This window comes from Octopus bimaculoides, chromosome 30 (assembly GCF_046866305.1).
Source record: "Octopus bimaculoides isolate indiv1 chromosome 30, ASM4686630v1, whole genome shotgun sequence".
Taxonomy (NCBI): Eukaryota; Metazoa; Mollusca; class Cephalopoda; order Octopoda; family Octopodidae; genus Octopus; species Octopus bimaculoides.
The window spans coordinates 10,098,523-10,116,016 of NC_142957.1; the positions used below are offsets into that span (position 1 = coordinate 10,098,523).

Consider the following 17,494-nt stretch of genomic DNA (forward strand, 5'->3'; position numbering starts at 1 on the left):
TTGGCAGAGTTTCTACAGCTGGATGCCCTTCCTAACGCCAACCACTCAGAGAGTGTAGTGGGTGCTTTTACGTGTCACCCGCACGAAAACGGCCACGCTCGAAATGGTGTCTTTTATGTGCCACCCGCACAAGCCAGTCCAGGGGCACTGGCAACGATCTCGCTCGAAAATCCTACGGGAGCCAGTCAGGCGGTACAGCTGGATATATACATATATATATATATATATATATATACACACATATATACAACCGGCTTCTTTCAGTTTCTGTCTACCAAATCTACTCACAAGGCTTTGGTCGGCCCGAGGCTATGGTAGAAGACACTTGCCCCAAGGTGCCACGCAGTGGGACTGAACCCGGAACCATATGGTTGGTAAGCAAGGTACTTACCACACAGACACGTCCTCCAGAAATTCTTCATGATTTTTCATTTATGAAGATCTCAAATAGTTTGCTGTTTGATATGAGATGTCATCTATTGTTGAGGTCTGTACTCAGACTGTCAGAAAAGATTATATGCTGTAGCAATCAATAACCAAAGATAATTGCAGCGTTTTTACATTATGTCGGATGTCTTAATAGAGAGAGAGGAGGTTTAGGAAGGTTAGTCTATTCTGTTGAGGAACTAAATATTGAGCTATTATATAGTACCACTGTAGAAAGTGTGACAATGCTGTACCAAACCACAGTGGTCACCAGTTGACCATTGATGATAGGAATGTCTCCTCACAGTAATCGAATACAGATAATTAATAAAGATGAAGAAATGTTACTTCAAAGTGTAAAACTTGGAAATGTTTATTTCAGAGGGTCCAAAGTTGTCTGACAAGGAAGTCCAAACGGCGGCAGAGCCAGGTGGTGAGTACAAAATAAGTGTACATAACTATGTTAGTCCACAGAACTCCAAAAGGAACATAGGGGTGGTTTCCTGGTCCCTCTGGCATAGGTATATTCCTCACTGGATGGGACGCTGCTTCATGACAGAATTACCTATTTTCACAAGCTGAGTGGGCTGGGGCATTGTGAAATAAAAGTGTTTTGCTCAAGAACACAATACATTGCCCAGTCCAGGAATTGAAACCACAATCTAATAATCATAGCAGTGACTCGGCTATCAGAGCAAGGTCATCAGCATAGAGAAGCTCCCAGGGGCAGCCTATTTTGAATTCCTCTGTTATTGCCTGGAGGACTATGATGAATAAAAGGGGGCTGAGAACTGATCCTTGGTGAACCCCTACTTCTACCCAGAAGTCTTGACTATACTCGTTGCCTTACTGACAGCATCCCTGTACAGGTCTTACCAACCACTCGTCTATCCCCAGCTTCTGCATTGACCACCAGATAAAGGATATGGGGACCTTGTCAAAGGCTTCTCCAAGTCAACAAAAGACAAGTACAGAGGTTTATCTTTGGCTAGGTATTTCTCCTGCAGTTGCCTTACCAGAAATATAGCATCAGTGGTGCTTCTGCCTGGCACAAAACCAAACTGCATCTCACCTAGGCTAACTCTCTCCCTAATTAGTTAGGCTATGACCCTTTCTGAAACTTTCATCACCTGATCCAATAATTTGATGCCCCAATAGTTATTTCTATCTAAAGCATCACCTTTACTTTTGTAGCAGCTGACTATGGTGCTGCTACACCAGTCATTGGGTATGACTCCTTCATGAACTACCTGATTTACGATGTGGGTGACAAGACCATAACCTACATCGCCTGATATTTTAAGCATCTCAGGGGTTATTCCTGATGGGCCAGGTGCTTTCCCTGTCTTCATATCCTTAATTGCTGTATCTACCAAGGTACTGTTGATTTGGGTAGCTGGTCCCTCTACTGGGTCAACATTTGGCAGACTCTCCTCCTCCTATTCATTCTCCACATTCAGCAGTCTTTTTATAATGGCATCTCCAAGCCTCTTCCTTTGCAGAATCATTGGATCTAGTTCAAAACGGGGGCGCCAGTATTTTCTTAACGAAACACTTTGAAACTTGGGACACTGGTAGAATGTGTCATATAAAACATCTTTTTCTTTTAGTCTTCTTAAGAAAAATTATTATATTGCAACTTATTTCATGTTAAATTTGTCGTATTTCTGTAATTTCAACCAATCACTGACGTCCATTCAGCCGAATAGAGTAAGTGCTGACTACGTAAACAAACGAATCTCAAACGATTCTGGCGGTGATAAAATTATTATTTCCTTGTCAAAAAATGGCTGAAGCATATTGGCAGTAGCTAATAAACCTTTCTGTTATAGGCACAAGGCCTGGTTTTTGAGGGAAGGGTTAGGGTTAGGGCAAATGTTGTACACATACAGTTCAGGCAGATGTTAACGAAATTATATTAAAAATAAAACGAAGGAAAATGAACACACGTGTGTTGCCTCTCTGCAAAATGTCAGAAGTAATGGAGATTAAATATGCTTTACACTGCTTAAACTGCCAAAGGAACCGCTTAAACTGCCAAAGGAGTAACTGTAAACAGCTGAATACTTGTCAGTGATTGGTTGAAATTATCGAAATAAGACAATTTTTTACATGAAATAACTTCGAATACAAAAATTTTTTTCTGTTCTATAACACAAAATATACGAAGTTTGAAAGTCTTTCGGTACCAAAAACACTACATAAGACATTAATGAAAACTGGTGCCCCCGTTTTGAACTAGATCCGAATCATTAAACGCAAGGGTACCCTCATCCATGCAGACACATTTCTCTTCTATGACAACATGGTTTTCTCTCACAAGAAGAAAATCTGTAATATTAGTAAAGACAAATTCCAGTATAAAACATAAAATTTAGAAATATTCATTTCAGAGATTCCAAAGTCTGGAGAGAAAGTCCCAAAGACATCACAGAATGTTGGTAAGTGTAAAATAACAGCAGCTAATTGATCTCTATAAACTTTACCTGCAGGTGGGGCATAATTTGTTTGTGAGAATGACAAAGGACAGGTTCCATGCCTGTATTTCAATTGAACAGTTAGCTGTAAAGTGATATCTATTAAAGATATTGATATTACTGAAATATCATAAAATATCCACTGAGATAACATAAGAAGCATCAGTAGTGGTGTGCAAGAGAGACGATTGCGTTGGTATGGGCATGTGGCGAGAATGGAGGAGGATAGCTGTGTGAGAAAGTGCCACACCCTAGCAGTTGAGGGAACCTGTGGAAGAGGTAGGCCCAGGAAGACCTGGGATGAGTTGGTGAAGCACGACCTCCGAACATTGGGCCTCACCGAGGCAATGACCTCTGACCGAGACCTTTGGAAATATGCTGTGCATGAGAAGACACGGCAAGCCAAGTGAGACCTAAATCCAAAGCCTCTACCAGGATGCGTTTCTGCCTACATTGGACACTAAACTCCGCTTGCGAAGACCTGTTGAGGCAAGTGAAATCGAATTAAATGACATAATTGCAACGTTGTTAGATTATGTAGGATGCCTTAATAGAGAGAGAGGGGGGGATATAGGAAGGTTGGTCTGTTTTGTTGTGGACCTAAATATTGAGCAGTTATGTGGGACCATGATAGAAAGTAAAATGTTGACCAAAATCATAGTGGTCACCAGTTGACCATTGATGATAGGAATGTCTGACAGTAATAAACTATAGATTATTTATAGAGAGAAGGAAATTTTACAGTAAATTATAAAACTTGGAACTATTTATTTCAGAGAGTTCAAAAGTGGAGGAACAAGATCTCCTGAGAGTGGCTAAGAATTTAGGAACTAACTGGTGGCAAGTGGGTGAGTATACCTTAGCAACACCCGATTTATTTCCCTTTTACTCTTTTAGTTGTTTCAGTCATTTGACTGTGGCCATGCTGGAGCACCGCCTTTAGTCGAGCAAATCGACCCCAGGACTTATTCTTTGGAAGCCTAGTACTTATTCTATCGGTCTCTTTTTCCGAACCGCTAAGTTACAGGGACGTAAACACACCAGCATCGGTTGTCAAGCGATGGTGGGGGGACAAACACAGACACACAAACATATACACACACATACACATATATACGACGGGATTCTTTCAGATTCCGTCTACCAAATCCACTCACAAGGCTATGAATTTTACCTTCACCTGAGCTACTTTGTCTATCAGAATGACTGAGAACAGGTTCCATTCCTAATTTCTAATTTATAGGTAAACTAATTTTATTAAAGAAATTACTGAAATTTCATAAAAATATCCACTGGTTGGTAATAATGGATTAACTAGAAGACACAAAATAATGTTAATGGCATGTGTAAGGACTTTCGAGCGAGATCGTTGCCAGTGCCCCTGGACTGGCTCTTGTGCGGGTGACACATAAAATACACCATTTTGAGTGTGGCCGTTGCCAGTACTGCCTGACTGGCCTTCGTACTGTTGGCACGTAAAAAGCACCCACTACACTCTCTGAGTGGTTGGCGTTAGGAAGGGCATCCAGCTGTAGAAACTCTGCCAAATCAGATTGGAGCCTGGTGTAGCCATCTGGTTTCATCAGTCCTCACTCAAATCGTCCAACCCATGCTAGCATAGAAAGCGGACGTTAAACGATTATATATATATATATATATATATATATATATATATATATATATATATATAAGCATCTACTACACTCTCAGAGTGGTTGGCGTTAGGAAGGGCATCCAGCTGTAGAAACTCTGCCAAATCAGATTGGAGCCTGGTGTAGCCATCTGGTTTCACCAGTCCTCAGTCAAATCGTCCAACCCATGCTAGCATGGAAAGCAGACGTTAAACGACGACGACGATGATGATGATGATGATGATGATGATGATTGTCTTTCAGAAGAGGGAAATAAAATATGTTGTTTACGGTGAAATGGATATTTTGGTTTGATTTACATTTTTAATACTAGGTTATTGAATGTTGAGCTGGGTGGATCAAATGGTGTGACTGTTGGTGGTCTATATTGATTGTTTAGGCTTTCATACACTTTTACCTGGAGGCGCAATGGCTCAGTGGTTAGGGCAGTGGACTTGTGGTCATAGGATTGCGGTTTCGATTCCCAGACCAGGCGTTGTGAGTGTTTATTGAGCGAAAACACCTAAAGCTCCACGAGGCTCCGGCAGGGGATGTTGGCGAACCCAGCTGTACTCTTTCACCACAACTTTCTCTCACTCTTACTTCCTGTTTCTGTTGTGCCTGTAATTCAAAGGGGTCAGCCTTGTCACACTCTGTGTCACGCTGAATATGCCCCGAGAACTACATTAAGGGTACACAAGCATTTCTTCTGCCATCTATTTGCCAGGAATTTTCTCAAGTGTAACTTTCAGTTCTTTGTTTAAATTTGTCTCCATCTTCATCCTTTATTCCAACCTCTCTGTTTACAGAACAACGGATCTCACACAGTTTTCATGTTTCTTAACTAGTTTTTTTTCTTTCTCTCTTATTCTTTTATTCTTTTACTTGTTTCAGTCATTTGACTGCGGCCATGCTGGAGCACCGCCTTTAGTCGAGCAAATCGACCCCGGGACTTATTCTTTGTAAGCTTAGTATTTATTCTATCGGTCCCTTTTGCCAATCCACTAAGTTACAGGAACGTAAACACACCAGCATTGGTTGTCAAGCGAAGTTGGGGGGGACAAACACAGACACACAAGCAATATACACACATACATATACATATATATATATACATGTATACGACGGGCTTCTTTCAGTTTCCGTCTACCAAATCCACTCACAAGGCTTCGGTCGGCCTGAGGCTACAGTAGAAGACACTTGCCCAAGGTGCCACGCAGTGGGACTGAACCCGGAACCATGTGGTTAGTAAGCAAGCTACTTACCACACAGCCACTCCTGCACCTATTATATATAATATATATATTATATTTTATACACACACACACACACACACACACACACACACACACATATATATATATATATATATATACACACACGATGGGCTTCTTTCAGTTTCTGTCTACCAAATCCACTCAGAAGGCTTTAGTTGGAGTGAAGCTACAGTAGAAGATACTTGCCCAAGGTGCCACGCAATGGGACTGAACCCGGAACCATGTGGTTGGGAAGCAAGCTACTTGCAAACACAGCCACTCGTTTCTTTGCTATATACATCTTTTATATCATTGTTGATGCTGTTGCAGCCATTTCTTGTTTTTCGTATCTTTTGCAGGTATTTTGTTAGAAATTAAGTACAACCAACTGGACATTATCAGGAATAACAATGTTAAGGACACCGAAGAGCAGGGCTTTCAAATGCTTCACAAATGGTTTACAAGTTGTGATCCAGAGAAACGTACATTTGGAATACTAAGGGACGCTCTTAGAGAAGCTGACTGTTTTGCTGCACTCCATTGTCTACCGTGAAACACAATGTGAATTTCTGCGTAAATGTTTTTTCAGTCCAAGGCCAACCAAGACCAAACAATGATCCGTGGTTGAATGCCTTCCATCTAAAACCATTCATTTTTTTAATCCCGAGTATAGAGAATGCATAGCCACATCGCACAATGTGTCCTTTAAGGCAGTAAGGTGTGGAGTGAAGATTTAACTACTAATTCTAGCAGATCTATCTACCACATAGAGACCCCTTTTACTGGTTTGGTTTGGCTCCCTTGTTAGAGATTAACTTTTTAAATAAAGATAAACTTTGAAATTCTCTTTTGTTTTTCTAGTTTGTCCAAGCACCTCCCTAAACACTTCAACACTTCTATTGTTATGGAGAGAGAGTTTTAACATCCTGTGTACATTGATGGATATTTACTTTCATTTATAGCTTAGAGTAGAATGTCTGGTGTGGAGTCGCAATGGCCCAGTGGTTAGGGCAGCGGACTCGCGGTCATAGGATCGCGGTATCGATTCCCAGACCGGGCGTTTTGAGTGTTTATTGAGCGAAAACACCTAAAGCTCCACGAGGCTCCGGCAGGGGATGATGGTGGCAAACCCTGCTGTACTCTTCCACCACAACTTTCTCTCACTCTTTCTTCCTGTTTCTGTTATGCCTGTAATTCAAAGGGTCAGCCTTGTCACACTTTGTGTCACGCTGAATATCCCCCCGAGAACTACGTTAAGGGTACACGTGTCTGTGGAGTGCTCAGCCACTTGCACGTTAATTTCAAGAGCAGGCTGTTCCGTTGATCGGGTCAACTGGAACCCTCGACGTCGTAAGCGACGGAGTGCCGACAACAACAAAATACAATGGAAGATGGCAGAATCGCCAAGGACATACTCTATGGAGAGCTTGGTAGGGGCACTAGGTCTGTGGGGAGACCTGTTATATGGACTGTTGGATTTGTGTTCGTCTGAAGTCCTGTGTCAATGTGGTTCGTCTGAGTTCATTGTTTCATTGTTGTTGTTCTGAATGACTGGGGTAGTAAAAGGTCATTGATAGATATATGGCGGACATGATTCTTGTTTATTTACAACGAACATTGGGTGAGTGCGTTCTTTGTATGTAATTGAATAATAAATGTAATAATTAAATTGTACAACTCGTATTTTCTCTGCGAGTCTCCCGAGTGGAATACAACAAGACCGTTCTTACAATACAAGGATGTTTGCAAAAGGAACATGAAGGCCTGCGACATCGATATTAGCAACTGGGAAGCGGTTGCCAGCAACCGTGGAACTTGGCGATGCACCATAGAAGAAGGAGAGAGGAGAAATGGAAAGACAAGAAAAGATGTCAACAAGAAACTATGACATTACAACCAGCCAGGCAAAGTCTTCGCTACATTTGCGGCTCCTGCCAGAGGGAGCGTTTGTGCAGGATAGGACAACACAGCCATAGCAGGAGATGTATTAGGACATGAAATGTAAAAAACCGGACTAGATTATTTTATGCGCAACTCCATTGTTCCCCCCCCCGAGACAAAAAGGATGCCGACAACAACAACAACAACAACAACAACAACAAGATTGTGCATTCGCTAGGGAGGTGGCGTTCCACCCAGACTTGTACCCTGGAAGGGAACCTCTTAAATGCACCCATGGTCATTCGTGGTCGACGGAGTTGAGTGAATTACATAATCACTTAGTAAGTTCACAATTGAAGTAAGTAATTAATTAGTCCAGGTACTGAAGGACAATTTTAAGAAGCATTTATGAAAAGAATTGTGCTGTAGGTGGTTTCACATCATGCTAGAAATAACAGCCAACTGCACTGAAATTTGCATTATTTTTCGCATACAAAATTAGAAGGCGTTGTAAAAGAAGCATAAAATCTTTGTGCTAGAAACAGTAACCTAGTGACTTTAACTTCACTACGTTAGTCATATAAAAAGTGAAGGACATTTACGAACAATTAATACAGGTGTAGGACTGGCTGTGTGGTAAGAAGCTTGCTTCTCAATCACTTGGTTCTGGGTTCAGTCCCACTGTGTGGTACCTTGGGCAAGTGTCTTCTACTATAGCCTCAGGTTGACCAAAGCCTTGTGAGTGGATTTGGTAGACGGAAACTGAAAGAAGCCTGTCGTACATACACACACACACACACACACACACACACACACACACACACACACATATATATATATATATATATATATATATATATATATATATATATATGAGCAGTGTATGGAAAGTTTTGAGTCTTGAAGTCTTTTACCTTCATCAGAAGTCTTGTGCCTTGTTTTGTTTTTTGAGGATCAAGACTTTTCATACACCCCTCGTATATATATGTATGTATTTGTGTGTGTCTGTGTTTGACCCCACCCCCCACCATCGCTTGGCAACCGATGTTGGTGTGTTTATGTCCCTGTAACTTAGCAGTTCGGCAAAGAGACCAATAGAATAAGTATCAAGTTCACAAAGAATATGTCCTAGGGTCAATCTGTTCGAGTAAAGGTGGTGCTCCAGTATGGCCACAGTCAACTGACAGAAACAAGTAAAAGAATAAAAAAACAGGAAATCTATTAATGTCGTATATATATATATATATGTATGTGTGTGTGTATATGTTTGTGTGTCTGTGTTTGTCCCACCAACATCGCTTGACAACTGATGCTGGTGTGTTTACGTCCCTCCCCGTAACTTGGCGGTTCGGCAAAAGAGACCGATAGAATAAGTACTAGGGTTCCAAAGAATAAGTCCTGGGGTCGATTTGCTTGACTAAAGGTGGTGCTCCAGCATGGCCGCAGTCAAATGACTGAAACAATTAAAAGAGTATTAAAAGAATATATGGTCTTACTTCATTCTATTAACAACAGGCAAAGTCCTTCAAATGTGTGCTGTTTTTCATGAAGCAGCTATATAAAAACATTGTCCAACAGGTGATAGGGCATCATGCTAGAAACAACAGCCAGGTATCTTCTATTTTGTGTTTCATATAAGAATGAAGGACACTTAGAATATATTCTGTTTCTCCTACCTCATTAAATATTAATGTACTGGCTGGCCCCATGACTGCTAATTGTAGTGTTTACTATCATGATACTAGTGTTTTTCTTTGTCACAACATATGAATGACAGAGGAAGGGGGTGATAAATGAAGGGGTGATGGCAAATTTGGTAGTGGGATGATGGAAATTGTACGCTTAAAAAAAAAAAAAAAATCAAACAGCGTTTCAACTGTGTGTGTGTATGTAAAAGGGAGTCGGAAGGCGGATGGTGAACATTCAACACTGAAAAGAAAAACAACTTTTCAACTCTGTATGTGTGTGTGTGTGTGTGTGTGTGTACAAAGGAAGTTTGTGAATGCTTGTATGTGTGATTATTTTGTACCTTATTTATATATAATACTACAATTAGTCGTCATTTTTGCTGGCACGAGGCCAGCTAGTCTTATATATGTATATTTCTTTATTGCCCACAGGGGGCTAAACATGGAGAGGACAGACAAAGGGATTAAATAGATTACATCAACCCCAGTTCTTAACTGGTACTTATTTAATCGACCCCCGAAAGGATGAAAGCAAAGTCGACCTTCCTGGACTGGCTCCTGTGCAAGCACCCACTACACTGTCAGAGTGGTTGGCGTTAGGAAGGGCATCCAGCTGTAGACTGAGGACTGGTGAACCTGATGGCTGCACCAGGCTCCAATCTGATCTGGCAGAGTTTATTTCATGAAAAAAAAAAAACTATAAATAAGGCAAAGAGTTAGATTTAAGTATAATCAACTTTTTAACTATAAAAACAAACTATATTTTAATTAAGCTTAAATGATAGAGCTTAATCCAATTTCCTAACGCCAACCACTCCGAGAGTGTAGTGGGTGCTTTTACGTGCCACCGGCACGAGGGCCAGTCAGGCGGTACTGGCAACGGCCACGCTCAAAATGGTGTATTTTATGTGCCACCCGCACAAGAGCCACTCAGGCGGTACTGGCAACGGCCACGCTCAAAATGGTGTATTTTATGTGCCACCCGCACAAGAGCCAGTCCAGCGGCACTGGCAACGATCTCGCTTGAAAATCCTGCAGAATATATACAACTAATGTGTCCTGGAGAATATCTTTGTAAAGTCTGGAATGAGTCAAAGAGTAATAGACAGAGATTTGTCATCGATCTAAACAACAACAGCATTTTCGCCCGCCACATCAGTTTGTTTAATGAGTGTTTAATGACCAGCTAGGTGAAATTAAGTTCAGACAAACCGGATCTAACCTGAATACTTAGCTAAGGTTTGTCCATCTTCCTATTGGCTGCAGACTATTATAAATACGACAAACTGACTAGCCAAAGGGGGCAGTTCTCTCCTTGTGATCATGACAACCTGTTGCAGAAATGATGTCACTGGGCCAAACAAAATACTACTGTAAGCATCTCCCCTTTCTCCCCCACTCATTTGCTTCACACTGACATTCATCTGTTCACACTTTTTTAATTTATATAATTGTCATGCCTACCACATTAACAGATTACCATTCCTATCACACCTGTCACACACTTTCTCCTCAATAGTGTATTTCACAAAGGTAAGTGGATTGTCCACAAATGCATCATATTGATTTTGCATTGATCCAACGTAATTGATTTATTTATAACTGCAAAAGCAACGAAAATGAATCATGGTTGTTTGAAACTTCGCCTTTGAGTCACACACTTTTTTTCAACAAGAAGGCATATTCTGCAAAAATCATCATCATCATCATCATCATCATCATCGTTTAACGTCCGCCTTCCATGCTGGCATGGGTAGGACGATTTGAGTGAGGACTGGTGAAACCAGATGGCTACACCAGGCCCCAATCTGATTTGGCAGAGTTTCTACAGCTGGATGCCCTTCCTAACGCCAACCACTCAAAGAGTGTAGTGGGTGCTTTTACGTGTCACCGGCACGAAGGCCAGTCAGGCGGTACTGGCAACGGCCACGCTCAAAATGGTGTATTTTATGTGCCACCCGCACAAGAGCCAGTCCAGGGGTACTGGCAACGATCTCACTCGAAAGTCCTGACACATGCTGCGCGTACAAGTGCCAGAAAGGCGACATTGGGCACAGGTGCCCAACACATCATCGTCAAATCTTCATTACACACAGACGCGCGCGCGCGCAGCGGCAAGGTGGCAGAAACGTTAGCACGCCGGGCGAAATGCTTAGCGGTATTTCGTCTGCTGTTACGTTCTGAGTTCAAATTCCGCCGAGGTCGATTTTGCCTTTCATCCTTTTGGGGGTCAATTAAATAAGTACCAGTTACGCACTGGGGGTCGATATAATCGACTTAATCCATTTGTCTGTCCTTGTTTGTCACCTCTGTGTGTAGCCCCTTGTGGGTAGTAAAGAAATAACGCACACATACACACACACACATATTTTTTATTTCATGCATGCGCATTGTTTGCCTTTGATTTTGTTGACTACACAGTATAGTAGGGTCAGTTGGACACTGTGAGAAAAACAGCACCATGACACTATTCAATTTGCCAGAAATTTGGAAACAACATGCTATACTGTTTGGTATTTGCGTTGGAAGCTCCAACGGTGAACACATAGAACCGTTGGCTTGCCATATCCCCAAAACATGTACCGAGGCTGTTATGCCTCCATTCATCTTCCCACACTGCCTCACACTCAACACAGAGGCCTACATCAAGTGCCTGGAGGAGGTAGTGCTGCCCTTGATCAACAGGGCTGCTGCTGGAAGACCCTATGTCTGGCAACAGGACTCTGCACCGTGCGACACAAGCAGGAGAACTCAGTTGTGGCTGTCAGGAAATTTCTGCAACCACATCACCCCTAACATCTGGCCACCCAACTCCTCAGACTGCAGCTCCCTTGATTATATGTGGAGTGCAGTTGAGCAGGAGACCAAGAAAAACCCCGTGTAACATCAAAGATGAACTGCAGGCAAGGATTATGGCAGCATTCACCAACTTAAACAAGGAGACCATCCAGAAGAGGTGCAGGAGATTCCAAAGTCGTCTGGAGGCCATGGTTGAAGCCAATGGCGATTTTATTGAATAAATTTTCTCTTTAGTATTTCAAGGTAGACACAACTGCTTAGAATGTTCGAGAGATGATTTATTTGTATGCTAACACGTGTGGCTGTGTGTGCGTCATGTATACAGAACAAAGTGAGAACAAAATGTGTATAGGCATGGATGTTTGCGTGTGTATTAAGTACATATAAGAATTTATTGTTGGCACTCCGTTGCTTACGACGTCAAGGGTTCCAGTTGATCCGATCAACGGAACAGCCTGCTCGTGAAATTAACGTGCAAGTGGCTGAGTGATGCCTTCGCTAAGCAGAATGATGTCTTTGCCACTTGACCCTTCTAACCTCTTCGAGGCCACCAAAAGTTAGAATAGAGATAACAGGTACCACCAACGAAATCTATTGTTCTCAACAATACGTCTATCCTTCTAGCTGGTTTGGCATAGTTATAAATACTAGAATTTGGCAAGACAAAATCAGTTAGTGAACAGAGACCGACTAGAGTCATAGCCACAAACAGGCAGCAACTAAATACAAACGGTCAGAGGGAGAAAGAAGGAAAACAATCAGTAACTATGAGATGCAATTCCTCACGACTCTATAACTCTCACTCGCTCACTTTCTTTCTTTTACTATCTCTATCTCTATCTCTGTAGTTTACTATTTCACAATGACAAGAGCACAAACACAAGCTATACAAAGAAAATCTATACGTGTTATTGTTTATGTATGAGAAAAAGAAAAGAAAATGGAGAAATTGAGATATAGACATCAGTTTGTTAGAACATATTCCATTCCAAACAAAAGCAATCTCATAGCACCTACAATTGTTCTTTTATTCTTTATTGCCCACAAGGGGCTAAACATAGAGGGGACAAACAAAGACAGACAAACGGATTAAGTCAACCCCAGTGAGTAACTGGTACTTTATTTATCGACCTCGAAAGGATGAAAGGCAAAGTTGACCTCGGCGGAATTTGAACTCAGAACGTAACGGCAGACGAAATACCGCTAAGCATTTCGCCCGGCGTGCTAACGTTTCCGCCAGCTCTCCGCCTTCATAGCACCTACAATTGTTTCAGTGCCCAGTTAATTCAATTTCAGAAATTAATCAAATACATTGGATGCAAAAAGCGCATATATCTGAGTCTATCACAGATCTACCAAGACATTGGAATGTAGCTCCTTTCTATCAAATTCTTCCCCCTGATGAAATGTCCAATTAGCTATATTCAATATGAAACTTTAATTTAATTTAATTTAATTTAATTTAATTTCTCAAATTGAATTAATTGGGTATGGAAACAATTGTAGCTGCTATGAGTTGAATATGTTGTCCGCTGCTCAATTCTACATTTTCTTTCTCTCATACATAAACAATGATATACTTATATCTATCAATGTGAAGCTAAAATCTTTGGGTTTTTTTTTCTTTTTTTTCACCGGTACACTGGATAAAACCAGCAAATTTGGATGCTGTGTGTTTTTTTCAGTGTTTACAAATAACATGGAAAAAATAAATAAACAGTTACTAGGGTAACAAAAATTTGATTTGGAATGGAATATTCTCTCTATATCTTTTACTGTATGATAAAGGTAAATTTTTTTGTTCGCTTTGTAACAGTGAAATGTAATTTATCCTGTCCTTAGAGATTCCCCTTGTAAACGACATTTATAGAATGCATTTATCGTTGCAAACATTGGCAGAAACATACCTTTAGTTCCTATAAGTGATTTTTACCATTCTATAAAATTCGACCTTTGATTGTCTTCTTAAATTTCACATCCATTAAATATATCTGCTCCCATGACTTTAAGCTTTATTTTAAGTCACATATCGCTCTATATCTCTCCACAATTAGTTTTCTGCTAATTTCTTTCTTCACCCTCCTTGTCCTTCTATAAACCATCTTGACATTGGATCTACTAATGGTCTTTTAAAAAAAACGTGATAGCGTCTCCCTTCATACGCAGTCATCACATATTGTTAAAATGTCATATTGATGTGTTTGGTTTCTTTCTTTCTTTCCCTGACGAGAAGATTTCATTGTTTTACACCATTCTATTCCTTCTGGAGTAATACCAATGTTGTCTTTGAAACATATGTCAGAAGGAAAAGAATTTGAATGACACCTGCATTTAACTCCATTTATATATATTACTGCCTTTAACTCCATTTATATATATATGTATATATATATACATATTTGTTTTGCAAGATTTTTGATGTGAAATCGTGTGTTGAAACAGATGTTGTACTTGGGGATGGTCATATTGCCAGTTTAGCCAATAAAAACACACGCACTGTATATTTGGTGTTAATTTGCTTCAGCTTTATATTACATTAATCTTAATCTTATTTCGGCCAGAGTTCTTTCGTCACACTTCTGTGACCTCATCAGTGGTCCTTTGTTTCCTTCCTTCTTATGTGTGTCTCACCTTGCTAAATATCAGCTATTTCTGTATTTTGTATTCCTAATGTATGTGTCTACGCATGCGTGTCCTTCAATGTGTCTGTGTCTTTTGTAAGTGCATGTGTGTATGGGGAGTGTCTGTATCACCTATATTCTCTGTTAATACGTGTTCGTTTGTATTTGTTTTTATTTATTTATTTGTTCATGTGTGTGTTTTTTTTTGTGTTTAATTAAATTTTGTTAACGTTTGTGTTTAATTAAATTTTGTTAACGTTTGTGTTTAATTAAATTTTGTTAACGTATGTAGAATTAAATACTACATACGTTAACAAAATTTAATTAAACACAAAAACCCAAAAAAACACACACACACACATGAACAAATAAATAAATGAAAACTAATACAAACGAACACGTATTAACAGAGAATATAGGTGATACAGACACTCCCCATACACACATGCACTTACAAAAGACACAGACACATTGAAGGACACGCATGCGTAGGCACATACAATAGGAATACAAAATACAAAATGGCTGATAGTTAGCAAGGTGAGACACACATAAGAAAGAAGGAAACAAAGGACCACTGATGAGGTCACAGAAGTGTGACGAAAGAACTCTGGCCGAAATAAGATTAAGATTAATGTAATATAAAGCTGAAGCAAATTAACACCAAATATACAGTGCGTGTGTTTTTATTGGCTAAACTGGCAATATGACCATCCCCAAGTACAACAATATATATATATACTAGCAGTATAGCCTGGCGCTGCTCGGGATTAAGCTAGGATTATTAAGTGATCAAGTGCTTTATTTCAAACCAAAATAAGTAACATGGACATCAGATTTGAGCGAAATCCGTTGAAATTGGTTTGGCTGAAAATGGTTTGCTGGCAATTTGATTGGGAAATCCCATAAGGAATCAGTTTATTGGTTATTTCCACTCATTGACTGTTTTTTTTTTTAAAGTTGCATTAGAGATCTGCATAGGAAAAGGTTGATCTGAAGGTTTGCATTGGGGATGTGAATTGGAGTAACTTAGGAAAACTTACCAACAGCCTTAACCAAAAAATAAGGGGCCTGTTCCTTCTAGGTTAACTCTAACCCTAACCCTAAACCCTAACCCTAACCCTGACCCTAAAACCTTAACCCTAACACCAACCCTAATCGTAATCCTAACACTAACCTTAACCCTAACCCTAATCCTAACCGTAAAACTCTAACCCTAACCCTAAAACCCTAACCGTAACACCCTAGTGGAAATCGTGCGGTTGTTAATCTGAAACATTACAAAACCCTTTTTGTGGTCCGAAAAACGGGTTGGGTGACTGACAAATTATTACATACGTTTTTGTTTCATAGTTGTGAAATATAAACAAAACTCTTTCGCTCCCAAAGTAGTATATATGAGGGGGGAGAAAGTTGAACGATTTAAAACAAATAAATGATTTGAAATAAATATATTTGAACTGTTGTGTGAGAAAGTATATATAATCTTATTATAGAATATAGTGTCTTTCAAAAACATCGTATATTTTAAACTATATCTCATGTTTAAGAAAAAAAAATGCCTTTTACATTTTAACTTACTCTGTCTTAACTTCATTTTCATTCCTAATACGCTTTCTGCCTCCCTTTCCACTTTTTCGTTCTTTTGTTTTTTGTTTTTTTGTTTTTTTTTTTAGATGCTGGCAAAGTAAACTCTGTCTTGCTTAGAAAAATTTGCTTGTCTTACCCACTTTTTTCATTCTTTTATTTTTTGGACTTTAGCAAACACTGTATCCCCCCACCCTGTCACAAACACACTATTTCTTTCTTTCTTTCTCTCTCTCTCTGTCTGTCTGTATGTCTCTCTCTCTCTCTTCTTCACGCGCGTACGCACAGATTTGACTTCGCCATGTCAACAAACTTCAAAATTGGTAAAAGTTTATCGATTTTTACAGCTATACGCGGGTGCCTCTGAGAGAAAAAGTTGACAAAAACACAGATAGGGTCATGAACAATATCCTCCTAAAATTGGAGCGACATGCGTGCTAATTTGTGGACGTGCATAACCCACATCACGTACACACACACACAAACATCTTCTGTTTTATAGATATTGATATATATATATATATATATTACTGCGTTTAACTACATTTATATATATATATATATATATATATATATATATATTACTCCAATAATTTGGAATAATTTGGGAAAGGGAGGATTACAAGAAAAGACAAAAATGCAAAAGTCAGTTTGGGACAAGATAATTTCCCCAAATAAAATACATATTTAAGGCTTTGACGAAGCTATATATATATATATATATATATATATATATATATCATCATCATCATCATCATCGTTTAACGTCCGCTTTCCATGCTAGCATGGGTTGGACGATTTGACTGAGGATTGGTGAACCAGATGGCTACACCAGGCTCCAATCTGATTTGGCAGAGTTTCTACAGCTGGATGCCCTTCCTAACGCCAACCACTCCGAGAGTGTAGTGGGTACTTTTACGTGCCACTGGCACGAGGGCCAGTCAGGCGGTACTGGCAATGGCCACGCTCAAATGGTGTTTTCAGAGCCTTAAATTGTTTTTTTTTTGGGTGGAGGGGGGAATTATATTTTTGGTTACAAGTAAACATCATTGGTTTGTTGCGTGCCATATTTACTTTCCATCAATCGAAGTAGATTCTAACATGACAATCTATAGCCCTGTCCCAAAC

The 17,494-nt window shown here is 39.9% G+C and overlaps 1 protein-coding gene across 17 annotated transcripts in view; it reads left to right on the forward strand.

The window, feature by feature from the left end:
* The window catches only part of LOC106876521 (uncharacterized), a 98,292-nt gene that overhangs the window by 66,226 nt on the left and 14,572 nt on the right, over positions 1 to 17,494 (forward strand). For 7 of the 17 annotated variants that reach the window (XM_089345876.1, XM_089345874.1, XM_089345877.1 and 4 more), the window contains 4 exons: positions 809 to 859; positions 2,805 to 2,867; positions 3,680 to 3,751; positions 6,150 to 6,634. In XM_089345876.1, the coding sequence (XP_089202002.1) occupies positions 809 to 859; positions 2,805 to 2,867; positions 3,680 to 3,751; positions 6,150 to 6,343 (380 nt within the window). In that variant the 3' untranslated portion in view covers positions 6,344 to 6,634. Of the gene's footprint in view, positions 1 to 808; positions 860 to 2,804; positions 2,868 to 3,679; positions 3,752 to 6,149; positions 6,635 to 17,494 lie in introns of those variants that run through there. The other 10 variants (XM_089345884.1, XM_089345881.1, XM_089345885.1 and 7 more) reach the window with 3 other exon arrangements.